The sequence below is a fragment of the Uloborus diversus genome, chromosome 4, assembly GCF_026930045.1.
Source record: "Uloborus diversus isolate 005 chromosome 4, Udiv.v.3.1, whole genome shotgun sequence".
NCBI lineage: Eukaryota > Metazoa > Arthropoda > Arachnida > Araneae > Uloboridae > Uloborus > Uloborus diversus.
The window spans coordinates 40,765,549-40,785,296 of NC_072734.1; the positions used below are offsets into that span (position 1 = coordinate 40,765,549).

Consider the following 19,748-nt stretch of genomic DNA (forward strand, 5'->3'; position numbering starts at 1 on the left):
TCATCCATGGTGCGGACGTAGTTGAATATTTCAAGCTCCCTATTGGATGCTATTCAGAAGAAGCACAGGAGTGCAACAACAAAATATTTCGAAGAGCTAGATCTGATCACAGCAGAATGATGGATCGCGCTCAAACGAACACAGATATTTTGAAATATTTACTAATTAAGTCTGATCCATATCTAATTAAATTCAGGATGATACATGAAAATAAACCACTTAACAAAACATCCGATGCTAAAAACCTTTTAAAATGATTAATGTAAAAACTGATTGAATTTTAAAATGTCTGTATTTTTGTTCAAAAAAATGCTAATTATTGTTGATTAATCCAAGTGTAGTTTCTAAATTAAAAAACATTTGCGTATGTGTGTTTTATTCAAAATTGTCCTATTCAATTTATAATGTTCTTATCAAAGAAAATAAAAGGAAGAAAAAAGAAAGAAAGGATATTAATGTATCTATATTATTTTTTATAACGTGGATGGTATTCAAAACAAACTATTTCTTGTTTTAGCAACTAAACAAACATACTATTTTTAAGGAAATGGTATTAAAGTTCCTATTTTTCATTCAAGAAAATTATACAAATAAAAATGTGTTGAATGTTCACATTTTTTATTTTATCTTGATTACTTACTGTTTTTATCATTTGTTTTTTTTTTCCTTTTTTTTGAATAAAACTTGTACGCTATTGCTCTCAGAAATATCACGGGAACGAGAAATAGGATTGAAAAAGCTAAGCCATGATTTTGACACGAGCGAGTGGAAAGGTTACAATAAAAATTGTCCCCCCCCCTTCTTATATATATATATATATATATATATATATATATATATATATATATATATATATATATATATATATATATATATATATATATATATATATATATATACGCATACATATAAAATAAGCTGTTTGCCCCTATTGCACGGTTGTATTCCCGTGGACAATGGTAGGATTTCGCGCTGAAATTCGGAATTTGAGCGATTTTTCGGTGTTTTAGGGAGGTTTTTACCTTTTGAACTTCGGAAAATGAATGAAAAAATGTAGTTTAAAATTAAAATATGTTTGTTCTTCCGCGGGAGATGAGTGAAGACCGTTAAAACCCATTTTTTCAGCGGAAAAACCTGAAAAATAATGTTTTTAATGGCTTATACGGTGGAAAAAAGCATTTCTAAGCAGCGATCAAAAGTTGTGTTTTATCATCCAATTCCTCGATTTGTACTAAGCATTGAGCTACATATCAGGGAAAAAATATGGTCATACTTTTTAGTTCACAAAATCGCGACTTGGGTCCATTCTGAGCTCTGCGGGGCTTAGCGGGTTAAGAAATTCAAAATTGTAGCACCACTACGAAATAGCTGAAGAATTTTGCCGCATTTTGAGCTATAATAGAAGATCCTAGCTCAAAACCCGCGAGTTCGGTGGATTTTTGCCCACTATGCCACACTGTGCGTTGGTGGTAGCGGTTCTGTACTAAAAAATGAGGCCGAAGTGTGAGTTACTCCAAAATCAGAGGGTGACTCCTCCTCCCTTAACCCTCCCTCGTCGTTTCGAGCATTTCTTAAATATTTATAGCGATTATTTATTTTGGTCAAGAAATGTCATTTTACGTATTTGTCATACTCGTTTCACCTATATTTCGTAATGCGCCATCTTTTTTGCATCATTAATAGTGATCGATGTTTTTTCCGTTGTAAGTAAATATTTTTTTGTATTTATATAAAATCAATGAATAAGTTATTTTCGTTTTTATAGAAACATTTCAAGGATTTTCTATTATGGAATTTTTTAAATTTCAGAAAGTTATTCTTAAATTTAAAAAATTAATTTGAACTTGTTTGTAAAGCTTCATAAAAGATTAAACAATCAAATTGTTCAATATTATGTGTGCAAACATCAGATCAAGAAGTATATTTATTCAGTTATTAACTTGGTGTAAATATTGAGTTTGTTTATTATAGCTGCGTTTTAAGAACCTCGCTCTTTTTATGACTATTTCTTTTTTCAGCAAAATGTATGTCACTGTAATAGCTTTTATGAAAAATGCTAACTTTTCTTTTCATAAATTTTAAATAGGTACAAAAATGTTCCTATTATGATTTAATATTGTAATTTACCTGTTACCTTTTTTGGTTAATTTGATGACTAAAAAATGTCTACGTGCAATCTTTTCACTTTAATTGCGTAATTTGTTGACGGTTTCATAGTTTTATTCTTTTTTTTAAATGATTAAACAACATAATTTAATGTTTTTAAACTATTTTTAGTGTACCTAAATCCATACATTACTACAATATTACTGAAATCTTAGTTATATGTTCAATTAAAAGAAAAGAAAAAAGAAAAAAAAATCAATTGGTTATTAAACAGTCTTTTTGTTTTTCTTCCTTTTTTTTCTTTCTTTTTTTTAGCTGTTGTTCTTGCTCTTTCATCATACAGCAGTCAAAAAAGGAGAAGCATAACTACACCCTATACATATTGTACGTAGTACGATCTAAAAGTTCGGGGACAAGCTGTATAGAACCTTACCCAGAATAGTTCACATTACCGAAGCACATCCAACTTCAAAAGATCACCTTGAGGCACTATGTACTTCGTCCAGTGTTCATATAACTTTTGGAAACACTCCTGGAAGCCATTTTTCGCTATCTTCTGTGATGCAGCTTTATCTTCTCCTGACGGAAGAAAACGGCGTCCTTGCAAATGTTTTTTTTTTTGCTGGGAACAGGTAGAAGTCACACGGAGCTAAGTCGGACGAAACGTTGCGTTATTTGTTTGTCATATCAGAGTATTGACCAATCGAACCGTGCATCCTCAACATGAAAGTCGCCTTCTTCCCCACGATGAAGTTAAAAGCAGCAACGCAAGAGGCCTTACAGGAGGTTGCGTAAAATATCTTCCAGGAGTGCTTCGAAAAGCTATACGAACGTTGGCAGAAGTGCATAGTCGTCCAAGGTGACTATTTTGTAGATAGATGTGCTTCGGTAATGTGAACTACTCAGGGTAAGGTTGTATACAATTTGTCCTGAACTTTCAGATCATACTACGTACGTATGTGTTTTCAACTTACTATTTCATAACGTTTTTGAGTGACGCAAGTTAACGCACATGAAGACATCACAAGAGAATTTGCGATAATTAACTGAGGAGGCGTTCAAAATGGATATATCTATATGTTCTTAAATACATATGCATGTACAAATGTGCCGGAAAAACTTGTGAACTTTAAACTGGGTGATCGTAAAATAGAAGTTTAGGTCGAAATCTGATTTTTTTTTTGTGATTATACGATTCCTTATTCGTAGAAAGAAAGTAAAATGAAATGAATCAGCGATCCTTTAAATCCCTGATAATCTTATCCATTTATTTCTGTTTGATTTTTTTTTTTTTTTTTGCCATCGGCCGACGGCATCGGCCATCGGCCACTTGGAGGAAAACAATCGGCCATCGGCTGTCTTTGAACAATCGGCCAACAATCGGCATCGGCCCATCGGCCAAAAAATGCCATCGGTCGAGCCCTAGTCTTCAGGGTTCATCCAACTGGTTAAGCCACAAATAGTGGCAGGTACGGGGGACTGTGAAGTGAAAAGTATTTATATGGAAGCAGCTGGAAAAACAACTTAAGTATTAACGAGTGATGACTTATTTAAGGAGGAGTACTGGTCACGAGGGTCTAAATGGTTTAGTTCTGTCTAAGGCCCCTATATAAACAGCGACTCTGGCCCTGTCTGAGGGAACACACGGGGACATCAAAAACTCTGATTAATAAAAAAAAATAAGAGATATTTTTTAATTTTAAGGTTTAAAAACTTTTTCTACTTAAATTTAAGTGAGTTATTAACACTGTTGTAGGTAAAGCACATCAGTGTTCCTTTCCTGAAGAAGATATTTCAATCATATAAATCATGCATTAATTCTGAGGTTATTTATCCCTTTTAAAAATTCCGAGTATTTCTCGGAATCACAAATAGAGAAGTTTACTGGTATTTTACAATAAGAAATAATTAGTAACCATCAATAATTAAATTAGTCTATAATTATGTGTATTTAATTAGCAATTTAATGACAAATAGCTAATGTAATAGTCTCTTTGAGGTAAGAACCTGGGCATTCTCCGAAACAGAATACTGACTATGCCATTGCAAATTCTTGAAACACCAGGGATCCACGAAAATAAGTGAGCATAAAAAGGGTTCCACTAATCAAAGAAATTAAGAAACGCTGGGTTAAGTGTTCAAGAAAGAGTTCAAAAACTATAACTGCAATAAATAAATTCTCTACCATTTTGCATAGTTTGATCCTGTTTTTAAACTGTTTCTAGTGACTCTTTTTTTTTTTTTTTTTTTTTTGTAGAGAGCCGATATTTACACCCCATTTTTCTGGTACTTTTTTTTTCAATTTAAAACGTTTTGTAGACCGTCGTTTTTGAAAATAAAAACCATTGGTATTAATCATGGTTTTGTCTTCTCGCATTTAGGATACGTATTGTAATTGTTTTTGAAAAACAAAAATTTAGAATTTTTTGAACTGAAAGTAACTTAAATGAAAAACAAAAGAGTGTTCATAATTGAACCTTTTCCAGAATAGATAAGCAGAATAATAGCTTGGTAGTACAATTCAAATACTGTTCTAAGTAAATGATAGAGTAAATATGCAACTATTAACTTATGTAGTTATTTTTAATACCTAGTAAAATTTAAATAGAAACAAATAGAAATAGAAATTCAAATAAATACAATAAGGAAAATTAAAAGCCCCCCCCCCCCCTTCACGAAAGGTTTGTGATTATTCTATTTTTTTTCACAATCTAACCGGTTAAAAGTTTGAAACAATCTGGTGTAATGCACAAAATGGAGATATCGATTGCCGTAACTTAAATTACAAGAGGAAGTAATTCAGAAGAACAACTAGTCAGATTTTTGTAGAAACTGTCCTAACGTCTCATGATTCCATGTAACACAGCAGTTAATGGAATTCTCATCGAATTTTCGTACTCTAATAAATCATAGATACGCTTTTTTTATATAGCTGTACGCAGAAAGTTTCTAACACTCGGGTTTCGACCGAATTGATGTCGTGATGTCACGTTAAAAATAATTTTTTCTTATTTTTCATTATTTTTTTTACTGCTTTTCTGGGTTTTTTTTTTTTTTTTTTTTTTTTTTTTGTTACGTGCGGCTATTTCAGAATCTTGACCATAGTAATTGTCGCATGTAACAGGTAAAAATACTTTAACCACTTGTTTTACTAATTAATAAAGTATGTTTTTCAAATTACAAAGCCAAATTTCAATCTTCAACTGACAGTAGAGATTATTCCTCATTTATAACCCATTCTTGTCGAGTCATTAAAGACAACATTCTAAAATTTGACACGAAATCAATTCTAAAGAGGACAGATTTTCATAACGTTCCAGCAAGATCAATGGTTAAATTCAGAAATTAATCGAAGATTGACCATAGAAGGAAACAAAGTTAATGAATTTGGATAATTGAAAATTAGTCGAAATGCACTATTTACTTGTTGACACATTTATAAAAAAAAAATAATTTAAAAAAAAAACAAGGATTTTTTCACGAACTTGAACTTCAACTTTGAGTATCAAACGAGACTTGTAAAGGCAATAAAGGAATAGATAAGTGAAAGATGAGAATGATTTAATTTTACATTAACATTAACGAGTTTATGGAGAATTTGAATTTATATTTTAAACTCCCATACCATTCTAGAATTCATATTCAACCTGTCATGAGTAAAAACCATGCTCCGACTGACGCACAGTGGGGCCAAATCCCGAAAAGCTGGCCAAAACCTCAAAAATGAAAATTTGATTCGGGAAATTTTGACTTGTGGGATGGATAGAAGGATAACTGCTGCGCTAAATTGAAATTGATTTTAACTAATTGATTGATAAAATGTATTTTATTTCCCAGTATCATAGTGTATTATTTGATTCTTTGTTTTCATTCTTTTTTCTTTCTTTATTACTTTTTTCTTTAAATATTTTTAATTCCTTAATTTCAAAATATTTTTATATAAAAAATAACATATTTTCATTCTGCATCAGATATTGATTATTATCATCGGCGACTTCGAAAACCATCATAAATTAATTTTTATAAAATTCTTACATATTTCTCACATATGCGTCGACCATATTGGATCCGCTATTTCGTTTACAGTAATTTTGACTTCAGATTTATAATCAGCGACCTGAAAAACGCCTATATACCAATTTTGGCACAAATCTGAGTTTATTTGAGGTTTTGGCCAGCTTTTCGGGATTTGGCCCCACTGTGTGACGTTTTAAATCTAACTTGAAAGAGCACAAAAGTTAACAAATATGTTCTGCAGTTTTAATATTCAAAAAACTAGTGTTTTGTTGTGCGTTTTTATTTTTGTTGAACTTTGCTTTTAGTTTCGTGCAAATATAATTTATTTTGTAAGATTATTTTTATGCTTTTTTTTGGGGGGGGGGGGGGAGAAGACAAAAAAGTTTCAAAAAAAAAAACAAAAAACAAAAAAGCTTTAAAGGGGAAATATAAGTTAAGTTGTTTATGCCAAATTTATACTTTAATAATTTTGTGAACTGTTTTTTTTTTCTTTCTTTTTTTAAATAAAACTGCGAGATTCTTTTAACTGAAGGTATAATAAAAATGATTGGTAAAAAAGAGCAGGTCAATGGCAATAATATCTTCTGGACTTCTGCCAGACGTTTACGTAACTTTTTTTTCCTGGTCAGTTTATCGTTATCAGAGTTATGTTCATGTGCTCACATGTTCCAAAAGATATTCTTTCTATATGCATAAACAGGGAAAAAGCGGTTAAAAAAACTCGATTCAAAGCTATCAGGAATTGCGTGATGAATTCCTAATCTAAAACTAAAACCTTGAGGAAGGAAAGAAAGGAGTAAAGTTAAAAAATATGAACAATAAACGAAACGCACGCAAGAATAGAAGAGTTTTATTTTTTCAAATGCTAGTACTTCGACAGCAAAATGTGCGCGCGTCTTAAATCGAACGATTTCATATAGTAGTATAACACGTTAAACCTATTCAAATTGAATGTATAAAATCATTCAAAAGATGTATATTTTTACATAAATTTCTCTTTACGAAAAATACAGCTCGATTTGTTCAAATGAAACTACATGAAAGAAAAAGACCATTTCGACTTTCTGAAAATTGGTACTGAATTTGGAAATAGTGTTGAAGTAGAGAAACACAATTAAAATAAATAAATAGATAGTTAAAAAGTTTTTAAATTTGTATTTTTTAATCTAAAAATAAGCATTGTTGCACTGGTTAAAATTTGGTGTATGATGATACAAGTTTGCAGTGAAAGGTGAACTGAAATCTGTTTCCACGATTAACTGTCGGATAGCCTAGTTCATTTATCTCTCAAATAACACCGCTTAAAAGTAGCTGTCTTTAGTTTAGTTCATGGATTTCACTAGTGGTAAAATTGAGAGGAAAAAAACAACGTTAATTTCCGGACAAACATTCTGAGGAGATTTCAGGTGTCCGGGAGCATTGCCTAAGATTAATAGTAATTTAAATGAAATTATTTCACTGCGCAGTGTTTCCCAAGTGTGGTACGAGTATCCCTGGAAGTACGGGAACAGTTTTCGGTGGTAAATGGTGTACCGGGTCAAAGTAATTAGGGAAAACCACAACTAGTGATATGGATCGGGTAAATACAAAGGGGGGAGGGGCATTGAAATATTCTTAGGTACTTTCCCGAGAGCAGGGTAAATACCCCCAAAAAATGGATATTTTCTATTAAAAAAAATGAAATAGTGAATGGATGATAAATTTTTATCTAAATATGAAATAATAGGTAGGTAAAATTGATAGAATGATATGTGTTGTCTAAAATATTTTTGTTTTATATTAAAAGATTTAAATTTATTAAAAATTAAACCGAAAGTCAAAAAACCTATTTTAAGATTTTAAAATTTAAATCTGCCCCCTCCCTTCCGAGGGTGGCGCCACAGTTTAAAGTTAATATTTCTTATCAATTTATTTTATGATTTTTGTATTTTTGAAAACTCCCTACTTTTTACCAATGTTTTAAAATATATTATATCTATATATATGTTATTGAACATGGTTAAAATAATACAGAATATGAAGGGTTTTTTTATGTTCAAAAAATTTTTAGTGCTAAAAAAACCCCTTCCTGATTGGTGAACTTCTAATATTAGAAGGAGTTATATTAGATTGATAAATTAAGCTAAAATTTTTAACTCTAATAACTAAAACGAATTTAACTATCTCGATTAAATGATGCTGGTTTATACATCTCTTGAAAAAATTTAACCAAGGACATTATTTTGACTCAAAAATTGTTTACTAGTCAAGCAGCTACTGAAGCAGACTTGAAATAAATTATAAATACAATTTTTGCTTTTATCCGTTTTCTCATACGTCTTTAAATACCTAATTAAAAATTGGGGTTTAGGTGATCATTGACAGGGGTGAGGATAACACAATTAAATAAATCTAACTTAATATAACTCTAACTTGCGATGAAAAAGGCATACCCGCGTTTTAGAGCCACAAAACCTCTTTTCTCAGTGCAAAGAAAATCGAACTGAGTGACAAAAATAGATACTTTTGTGCCTTGGAACCAAACGTATGCAGTTTTTAAAGCAAATGCATGCTATAATGATGCCTTTGTTAAGTTGTATATTGTACAATAAGTATAAAGGTACCAATACCACTACTTATTGTTGATTAAATCTTTTGTCCCACTATTAATTACGAGTTCTTGTTGTCGAAACCATTACGCATTTCATTATTGAAGCATGATGAATTTCATTCTGCTCCCCCCCCTCTCCCATATCTCTCTTGGTGTACTTTCCATTCATCAATCAGGTGCATTTCGTTTCTTTTGAGAACAATTGCTGATCGAATTGAATTAATGATGATTATCGTTTGCGAAAAAAATTAGAAATTGAAGAAGTAAAACTGACTACATTTCAAAAACCAGACTTCTACTTCATTGCGCAGAAATGTTGGCAGTTAACTTGAAAACTCAATAAAGCATTTGGCATAATTCCTACTCGAGTTAACAATGTCTCACGCAACTGTATCATTTGGAAAATCATGACTAGTTTCGGCATCATAAAGACATTTTAAAGTAAAACATCGAAAACAGAAATTACATTTTAACTATTATTAAGGAAACAAATGGGAAAACTTTTCTTTTTTCGAAAAAGAAAAAAAGTTTCCAGAAGAAGAATACATAATATACAGTGAGAAGCAAAGAGATGTAAGTGCCAAAATTCAAAATTTGGAGATAACCAGTACAAATGGTGGGTGAACCTCTCCTCTGTCTTGAGACAAAATATAGTACTAGCAAAGTTAATAGTAGCCCTGGTAGGTGCGGCTGTATAGCATGAGTTAGAAAAAAAATTCAATGAAAGCCTACATAGGATTTAAACTTTAATCGTGTTCCGTTCAAAACTTCATAAAAGTCCACTGACATCCCTTTGCTTCTCACTGCCTCATATGTATTCCATTTTCTTGAAACATATTTTTGATAAATTCCGTACAAACTTATAACAGTTGAAGTAGGCAAAGTAATTTTTTGATAATATTTATTGCACAGTACCATCTGCACGAAATGAAGTCTATTGTAGTGAAACAAATGTATCGAATTTTTTATTGCAATTTCTACCATATAAGGATGGTATTTCCTCCTTTAAGGTCTGAATTTGAATTGAAGAAGGCTATAACACAGTGATCTTTTATCAATTTTAAATTTATAAGAATGTCGTAAAAGCATTGTGAATGCACCATTTCTGTTGCTGCCAAAACTCGTGCTATCAAAAGAAAGTGCTAATTCTTTTTTCGTTCTTCGAATTACGGATTTTTCTCCGCTTTTGAGAGCACTGTGTCCAATGCAGAGCTATTTCTACTTTCTGCTGGCAATGAAAATCCGATCAGAGATCAAATTGACGAATTCACGAATTCGACGGTCTGGCAGAAGTCCAAAACTCATGAAAGAAGCAAAGAATGTTCTTAAGAAAGAAGTTAATTTAATCACGGTCCTTTAAAAGATTTATTTGGAGCAAGATTTAATTTATTGCAAGTTAAGAGAAAAATTGGGTTTCGAGCAGCATACAAAATTCGTTTCCCATGAGATAGAGGGGAGGGGGAAATAATAGAATTCTAAGAATCTATCTTTAGAAGTTGGGGTTAAGAACGAAAAAAGAATTGCAGCTTCGAAAGAACAAATACAATGCTAAAAGAAAATTACGCCAGACAGAAGTTTGATCTACCACTTCAAGGAATTTAGTTCATGTGCGCCACGTTCATTTTCTTCTAATATAATGGTAGATTCTTGATATAGTGTTTCCTCTTTGTGGCCTTTTTTTCAGATTTGACAAAGATATTTCTTTTGAATCGAATTAAGGTTCACAAAACTTTTCATACAAATTTTGAACTAAATTTCAATGAAGGTATTATATATATATATATATATATATATATATATATATATATATATATATATATATATATATATATATATATATATATATATATATACATATACATATATATATATATATATATATATATATATATATATATATATATACATATATATATATATATATATATATATATATATATATATATATATATATATATATATATATATATATATATATATATATATATATATTTAGAGGAGGAGGGGGTAATAATTTAAAAAACCAAGACTTTATTGAAAAACTAAAATAAAAATAATAGATTTCTTTACAGCATGAAAGATCAAATCTAAAACAGTAGAAAATTAATTTTCGCCTTCGATTCGTGTCATTAAGAAGATGATCATATAAATTGCGTGATGTAAAAGATAATATTGTTATGAGTTCAGGAGGTACATAGATTTCAATATTAAATGCCCAGAAAGCTTGTCAAATTGCTAGCAGGTAAGGTATCCTAATTACACTAATTGTGAATGAAAATAATGGAATAAACGCCAAATTAAGCAAAATTTCAGAAAATAAATCATGAAAAAACATTTAAAAAAAAATTACTATTTACAAAATTTGTAACAATATCTTTCAAACAATAATTGTAAAAGAAAATTCGCAACATAAATTGTTTCAGGCCAAAATGGCTGAATCACAACTCATGATTTGGACCAGAGCAAAGCTTGCGGTGGTATGGCCGAAGCTTCGTTAGTTCCAACTCTAGTTTTCCCCAAACTCGGCAGTTTTAGTGATAACTATTATAGTACCAAGAACTTTAAAATTAATTCATGCCAATTCCTTAGCATTGTAATATAGTTTATGATGATGTACATTAGCGTGGCCCTCAGCTATAGGGAATATTTCGAAGGTTAAATTTCATTGCTCATACCCTTTTACCTTGTTTCAATGGACAAAAAGACATAAAAAAAAAAAAAAAAAAAAAAAAAACAGGCTGTGCAAAATTTTTCTTCATTTGGACAATTTCTAGGGGTGCCTCAAATACCTTAAAGTTCGATCAGTCCTAGAAATCTCGCGATTTTTTTCAAAAATTTATTTTTTCCTTAAAACGCAACAGTTTCTAGAGAATAAATATATTTTATTATGACAAATGATTTCTATGGAATCATAACACAGTGGGAACAAGTGAATATTTAACATTATTTTCTCTTAAGTCAGGATTTTTAACATTATTTTTTCCTAAGGGGCCATTCCACGGAAAACGGTATTTTTTTCCCGCACGTGACGCTTCATATATTTCATAAAAAACAATGATTTAAAAAGATGATGAACAAAATTTTGTTGCTTAAGAAATCACAAACGCATGTGTGACTTCTTAAGCAAAAACTTTCTTCAAAAATTATTTCTTTTTTATGAAATATAAGAACCGTCACGCGCGGGGATAAAATTAGCTTTTTCAACGGAATGAGCATATACATATTTGTTTTCAATGGTTTAAATAATTATTTCTAAACTAATGAGATGTTTTTTTTTACGTTGGAACCATAGCTTTCAAAATCTACAATTTGTTTCGTCATTGCTGTATTAATAGAGCAAAAATATTAGCTTAATCATAAGCAAGTTACCAGAGGTTGACTTTGGATGTTCCGTACGTCACGCATGAAAAATAAATTTTACTTTAAATAACAAAATAGTTTAGTAAAAATATAATTGTGTCAGGAGTATCTTTGTATCAAAAGTAAAGATTAAAAAAAAAAAAAAATAGTTTACCCCTGTTTCATTAAAATATTAAGAGATATGACGAAATGTTAATGAAATTTAAGCGTCTTTTTGTCCCGTACGTGACGGTGGAATGGCCCTAAGCAAGGGCGCCCATATAGGGGGGCAAGGGGCTCGAGCCTCCCCCCCCCCCCCATAGAAATTAGTCCTTGCTTTTAGAACTTTTTTCTTTGCAAAAATGTCAAAAACATTTCTTCTCCAGCCATTAATAAATAAGTTATTAAAAATGTCAAATTTTAATGACTCTAATCTGTCCTGAAATCTGCTTCCATGGGGAAAATATTCTGCTAAACCACGGTTAAAATATCTGAGTCCCCCCCCCCCCCCCCCACTTACAATTTTGCATATGGACGCCCATGGCCCTAAGTGATAATTTAGTAGCAGTGGGATATCTTTTACGGTCTTCAGCAACGATTTGTAAAACAAATTGTTTTTTACTTTCATCTTTTGTAAGAATATTATTGTATTCCTGAATTAATTTGACACCCCTTTATGCAGCATCATTCACAATAATTATTTTATTAAGTTTTTCCTTTCCGCTTATGTAACCAATATGATCTTTCCAAGTTGAAGGGTCTTAGTTGAGAAAATCGGGTGAAGAAATATTTCGCAAAAGGGTCACAAAAGATGAAAACTCATTGTTAATAAACTTAAAACTCATTTTGGTTTAGAATATATCTCTTTTGCTGGTTTTCTAATTCTCGCTGTTCTTGCCATTTAGCTGCTTCTAACATAACATATGCAATGTTTCTCTTAACCGTGGTTGGAACATTATCATCAAATAATGATAGAGCCTAACGTTGGAACGTTAAGTACCAGAAATGTTTTGAAAATTTTTTGAGAGCAGTCAAACTGATTTCTGAATCAATATCCTAGTAATCGATCAGTTGAGGCACAAATAGAAAATCGTGATATGGAACTTGGAACTTTCTGTTTCTGGGGAGATAAACCCAGCTAGAACGCACACACACACAGACTGGGAGCAAGAAAAATACATAATCTTCTTTAGGAGTTCTTCTCCCTTTCAGATAAGTGAAACTGATCCTGAAATCAGTACATCTTGAGAGCATAAATGGATTTTGACATCCACCAAGCACGGCTTACGGCTCCTGGCTTACGAAATTATATCCCACTCTTTGGAATTCCAACAAGAAATTTCATATTTAATTCCAACAGTTTTCGGTAACCATCGCGCAGTTGATTCTGAGATAAAAAGTGTTAATCAAGAAACCCGAGCATGATTGAGCGTATATCATCAAGGACTTCATTGTCACCAGTTAGCAAGTTTTGTCCAGGTTTCTCTAAATCTTTTGAAATATGCACGAAGTTGCACTCATGACGGAATCAAATCATCCCTTTAAAAATGGAAATGATAATGACAAGGAAGGTACAGCAGATCAAGATCGAACAACTCTTCCTAGATTGAATACAAGCACCATTTATTTGACCTTTGTAGCCAGCTGTGGTATCACATCAAAGTGATTGAATTTGATCGTTTAATCCCCACTTTTCAACTGCTGGATCAACAGCAATGGCTTGTTCTTCTCCAGACAATGTTGGGATTTCAGAGAAAACATTTGCTCCTCGCCTTGGAAAGTTATTGCTGGAGCATTTCACAGTATTCGGCTCTTACGGACTCTACACTTCATAAGGATGTTTTTAGCCTCCTACTCATGATTAGTGCAGATAGTAAAGTTAAACTTTTTGTAAATGATTAGTCCTATGTGTACTTATGTCACAGCATTGAAAAAAGTTTAAATTTTGTGTTGAATTTCTGAAGATATAGGAAGATATATATATAGCATATTACGGATTCTACACTCAAAAGACATGGAAATTTTTGCTTAAACTGCCTTCAAATTTTCTCTGAAAGTAATAACCATTCTTACCTAATAAAGGTTTTCTACTTTGTATCAATTTATCTATAATACATTTAAGCAGCAAAATATTGCTCTTGGTGGTGGTGTTGGGGGGGGGGGGGGAGTACCAGATTGAAGGTGGCCTCTTGTTGGAACAGACCAAGTGATATGTTGATTTCTTCAGTCTTGCACTCGTTATTAGAAATGATGGGATTTAATTCAAATTTAACTAGCAATTTTACTTATATAGTTAGAGCCCTTGGTTACCTGAAGTGATCAATACCGGACCATCTTCGGTAAATCGAAATTTCTGGATAAATTTTAAGGGGGGCGGGACATGTTAGGGAGAAGTTATTTTTAAGCCAAAACTTTTTAAATTGCATTTTTAAAGGTAAGTTAAATGTTCTGTTAATTCAATTCAAAAAGGCAACATTTTTTTGCTTTAGGGATCTCATACCACATATATTTTTAAGCAACATAATTTTGTTCATTTCCGGTTTAAATAATTGCATTTAAAAAATTAAAAGTATGATCGGTCATGTATGGCCCCAAAGATCTGTTTTTCCGTTTAACGGCCCAATATTAATGTACTAAATTACATCTGACAAGCCTTACTTTGCACTAACGATACCTTACGATATAACACTGGAAATTTTTCAAATGTCACATTGAATACATACTGAAAGTCAGGACCACCATATCAGTCAACATCCCATAAGATAATGGGGGAAATTGGGTCTCGTTAGAACAGCCTTGATAATTTTAATACTCTTCACGAACAAAAAGTAACGCCCATAGTTCTACAACTCCTATAATAAAATCATATGGTACAGCTATTTTGAACAAATTTCAGAAACTGTTAGTTTGGCAGAGCTATTTTTGATCGATTAACTTTCATAACTAAGCAACTTTATTTTTTTTAAAATGGTTTTCCTGAAGAATGAAGCAACATATTAAATTCCTCTCCTAAAATAAGTTTTTTTAGTTCTTAAGGATTAGCAGTTTATTTTTTGATGTAAAGAAAAAAAATCAGAACAACTTTTTTTAGACCAAGAACCTAGGGTTATGTTGGTTCACTTTCAGAAAACCCACAAAAACTTTTAGAACAATTAAAAAAGCAATACTCTAGTTTTAGCACTAGTGAAGTTGCTAAAAACACAAATTGTGCTGATTCTTGAAACAATGTAACAGTAGATGTTGGTCAATTTTAATTATATTGATCTTTAAACTTTGATTTCTGATTCTAATCACAAAACAACATTTGTTTGGTACAAATGTTGGATAATATTTTATCATTAAAACTGTAACAGAAGTTGTTCTTGTAATGTGGGGACCCAGAGAATATGGCAGGTTGGTTCACTTCACAAAGTTCTGTTAAAATATTAATGTGAAAAAAGTTAATGAATTGAAAATTGACTGGAATGATGAGAAATATTAATGTACTCATGGGAGAAAGTAAAATTACTCATTGAATTTTCTGATGAGATAAAAAAAGAAGAAAAGTAGAGAGCCAAACAAATGTGCCCTGACTCCTCCCTCCATACATTTGTGCAATCAAAATTCTTCTATAAGTCGAAGTTTTTTTAAGTATAAGTTGTAATTCCCTTTAAAAGAGCTACTCTTATTCTTTTTTTTTTGTGCAGGCTGTTTCAAGCATTTTAGCAAAGAAAGAGCAGTGTTGAAACAGTTGCCAAATGTCGAGTCCGAAACCAAATTTAGAAAATTAATAAAAAATATTGAATGCAAATAATCATGAAACTTGTTTTAGAATATTGTAACACCATCTAGGTGAAATTAGAAAATATTGAATTTAGTGATATAAAATGCATAAATAAAAATTTTAACAAAACTTTTCTTCTAATTATTGTAACGGACTCTACAATCACCATTTTCACGACTTATAATTTTTTAATGAATGCACTTTTTGATTCAAATTATTATACGTATTAGAGATAATCCTTTACTTTATTTGTCCCAAGCACCAGTTTTTGGCTTGAAATTCAGTTCAAAAGTCACTGTTGAAGAAAAATTCAATGTAGAGTCTGTAACGATCAAAGTTGTATTTTTTATGTTTTGATTGCGATTACATGGACAATATGAAGTAAAAAAAGAAAAAAAAAAGAAATTCATGTCCTTTGGAATGTGCTTCTTCAATACATACAAAAATTTTAACCTTTTAACAAGTTTTGTTATGGACAAGCCTATGTCACAAATACCTTGAAATGCCTCAGCAGCAATATCTTTAGTTTTAAAAAGAACTATTTTGTGCTTACAGTCACTATTTCAGTATCAATAAATTCAAAAAACTTTAAAATAGAAAAGTTACATTCAGTATTTCAAAACATGAAATCTGCACAAAATAGCTACCATAACTTTTCACATGTGGTTCTTTTGGCTGTATCTAACTGGAACAATGCTACTATTTTCGATTTTTCATATAAACAAAAAGAGCTATCTATTATTAGATTTAAATGCAGGTGGTCCACTGTGCTCTAGTCACCATAATTTCGAGTAAGGGCTAACCTTCAAACGGCCAAAGATAGAGGGAGGTGGGGTACGTTGGACCATTGGGGCGCGTTGGACTGGTCTCAATTATTTTAATACCATTAATATTTTTTATTTTAATTTATGACCAACAAATAGCACCTATGGTCCTACAAATCCTATTAATAAAATCTCATGGTACAGCTATATTGAACAAATTTTATTTCAGAAAGTGGTTTTTCAGTAACCCTGAGTAATTTTTGGAAAACTAACTTTTTTTTTAATGATTTTCATCAAAATTGCGGGGAAAAAAATGAACTTTTCCTTAAAGTAAGTTCTTTTAGTTCACAATAATAGGCAATTTTTTCATTTTTTGTCAAAAAGAAAAAATATTATGACATCACTTTTTCAGATCAAGAAGGTGGAGTAGGTTGGTCCACGCTTTGTGGAGGACGATGAACCGGACCAAACTACCCCATATAATTTTTAAAACTTTTTTTTTTCTCTTAAACCTCAATAATGATAACAATATTCCAAGTGTTTGTATATTATACATTCATTTCATTTCATGCTACTCATGTTTCAAAACAATAATAATAAAAACTTTGGGCAAAAAAAGCAAAAGATAACTATTTAATAAAAATTACACTAAATTAATTTTACCAAAAAAATCATTTCATATCTGCACTTTTTTACAATTTATATTTTCGAATATTATTTCTAAATTTTTCCAGACAATTGTTTTTTAAGAGTAAAATATGCACTATATGCTATAATGAAGTTCCTGTATTAAACATTTTTTTTTTTTTTTGCTAAACAAGCATTCTACATAGAAACAAAATAAAACAAATAATTGATTAAAGGAATAAAGGAAAACTTTCACTTAAGATAATCTAATTTTATTTTTTATACTTGATTTTAAAACACAAAGATATGCTAACTTAAAGCTGTCAATTTTATTGTACTTTTTCTTTGAAAATATATGGTATTAATGTAACAGGATTCTTTTCTTTTTCACGCAATGCAATGATGAAAAAGGGAGCTTTTTTTCTCCCCTAGCAAATACTGATGTACCTTTGCATAAAAGTAACATATGACTTATCCTTCTGAAACCCAGTTCAATAAAAGTACTACTTCCAAAGCTCAGGAAGTAGTACTTTTACATTCCCAGATATCGTTTAACACATTTTTAGTTATGAGTTCAATATTGTCTCATGAATATTTATAATTGATTTTTAAAAAATAATTGTGTACTAATGGTGAATGCTCGTTACTGTTTTCAATTAAAGATGATTTATCAATCAAAATCAATTTAATACGCTATATTGATCTTTAAACTTTATTTTTTTCGCTCTAAGGTAGTTACAACGTTTGATAGTAGATATCACTAAAATTATACCGAATATTGTTTGAGTTATGCGGTCCAACGTGCCCCACCAGGTGGACCATCGTACCACACCCGTGGGGCACCTTGGTGCACTTATCAAGATTCCATTTAAATATTAAAAATATAAAAAAAAATATCAATACAACGTTTCCTAAAACATCTGTGGCGTTGAGAAGTGCTTAGTGAAACTTATTGTAAAAAATTGAACTGCTCATTAAATTTTTTGATGAGATAAAAAATTATAAGTAAAAAAGTGGACCAATGTACCCCACCTCCCCTTAAACATAAAGCAGCATGCGAACAATATATTTCAAAAAATTTGCCACTCCTATTATTAGAACCTGAACATCCTTTATGACCCCCTACCAAAATCCAAAACTTTCAAAACCCTCCTGATAAAAAGGTCGCAGATAAAATGTCAGGCCCCAAGCTGTTATAGTTAGACCTTGAATGTGTTGGGCAAATAGGATTCCGACAAGCTTCATTGGCCAATGAAAAGACAACACTTCAAAAAACATTTCTTTACCGAAAAACCATTATATGTGCACACTATTACATAAATTATAAAAATAGGGGCTAGACCATTTGAAACTGTTGCCAATCAGAAGAACTGAAAATAGCCATCAAAATGCATGTCACAAAAATACTTGAAATGTAAATTAATATTTTCCAATTCAGTATTTAATTGGCATATGTAGTTTCTTATCCAAACATAAAAAAAATACATAGATATTGGAAATTTTGAATAACTGCAAAAAAATAAATAAATAAATAAATAAATAAATAAAATTAAACAATAAACATCCATTATCTTTACATTTCTGTCAGTGAAAAATTTCAAATTATTCACGAAGTTTCCATCATTTAATCGAAACAAACTTTTAAGTTTTCAACACGTCTTGCTGACAGTCATCAAAATCTCATCTAACATCAAATAAATTGAAGAGAATGCATCTATAATGTGTCACATTCGTTTCTAAACTCCCGATGAATTTACAGCTTAGCACATAATTATGTATTACTTAAAATAGATCAGTTTGGGGGGGGGGGGGAGAAGCGCACAAAAACTATTTGAAAGCTTTTCGCTGCTGTTTACGAAGCAGAAAATTTTAAGGAGCAGTTATTGACTTCCCGAATTGACGAGAATAGAATTTAATTTCAACTGCCGATCATTGACAAAATTCTCTTCGTATTATGATTTCACAAATGCTATTTAATTTGTAAAAATCAGAATTTGTCACATACCTCTAGTGTAAAGACTAGCGAGTTCTTTAGCTCCAGCATGGTTCGGGCCCCAGCGTGGTTTGGAGAAATCTTCCTGTTTAAAATCCTCTTTTATCACATCAGAATTGCAGTTTGGATCATCTTCTGGCATGGAATTTTCAAAAATCTGCTTTTCGGTTTTTACGGGAGGTAATAAACAGGAAGACATACTACCATTCATGATTTCGGCTTCTTTAGGGATAGACGAGCAGCTGAGAGCTGAACCCTTTAAGGTGTTGACTGCTAAATGGAACAAAATAAACAAAAAAAAAGAACAGACGAATTTCGATGTCGATATCGATTAAAAATCACAAAAGTAACGTCTTTTGAGTTTCGTATTCAAATGCAAGAGAAAAAAAAAGTCTTTAAAAGAAAACTTAAACGTCAACTGTAAAGCAAATTTATTTACTATCAAACAGTTGGTGTAAAATTGGCAATCAAGTTGGCATTTTGCAATTTATAGTTATTGGGTGCGTTCGCGAGCCTCGAAACTTCCGCTGATTAAAAAAAATCGTTATC

At 31.2% G+C, this 19,748-nt stretch overlaps 1 protein-coding gene across 1 annotated transcript in view; it reads right to left on the reverse strand.

Moving 5' to 3' along the window:
* LOC129220267 (plasmanylethanolamine desaturase-like) overlaps positions 1 to 19,447 on the reverse strand; it is a 76,631-nt gene extending 57,184 nt beyond the window's left edge. The window contains exon 1 of the mRNA XM_054854650.1: positions 19,212 to 19,447. Coding sequence (XP_054710625.1) covers positions 19,212 to 19,410 — 199 coding nt within the window. The 5' untranslated portion in view covers positions 19,411 to 19,447. The remainder of the gene's footprint in view (positions 1 to 19,211) is intronic.
* Between the last annotated feature and the right edge of the window lie 301 nt (positions 19,448 to 19,748).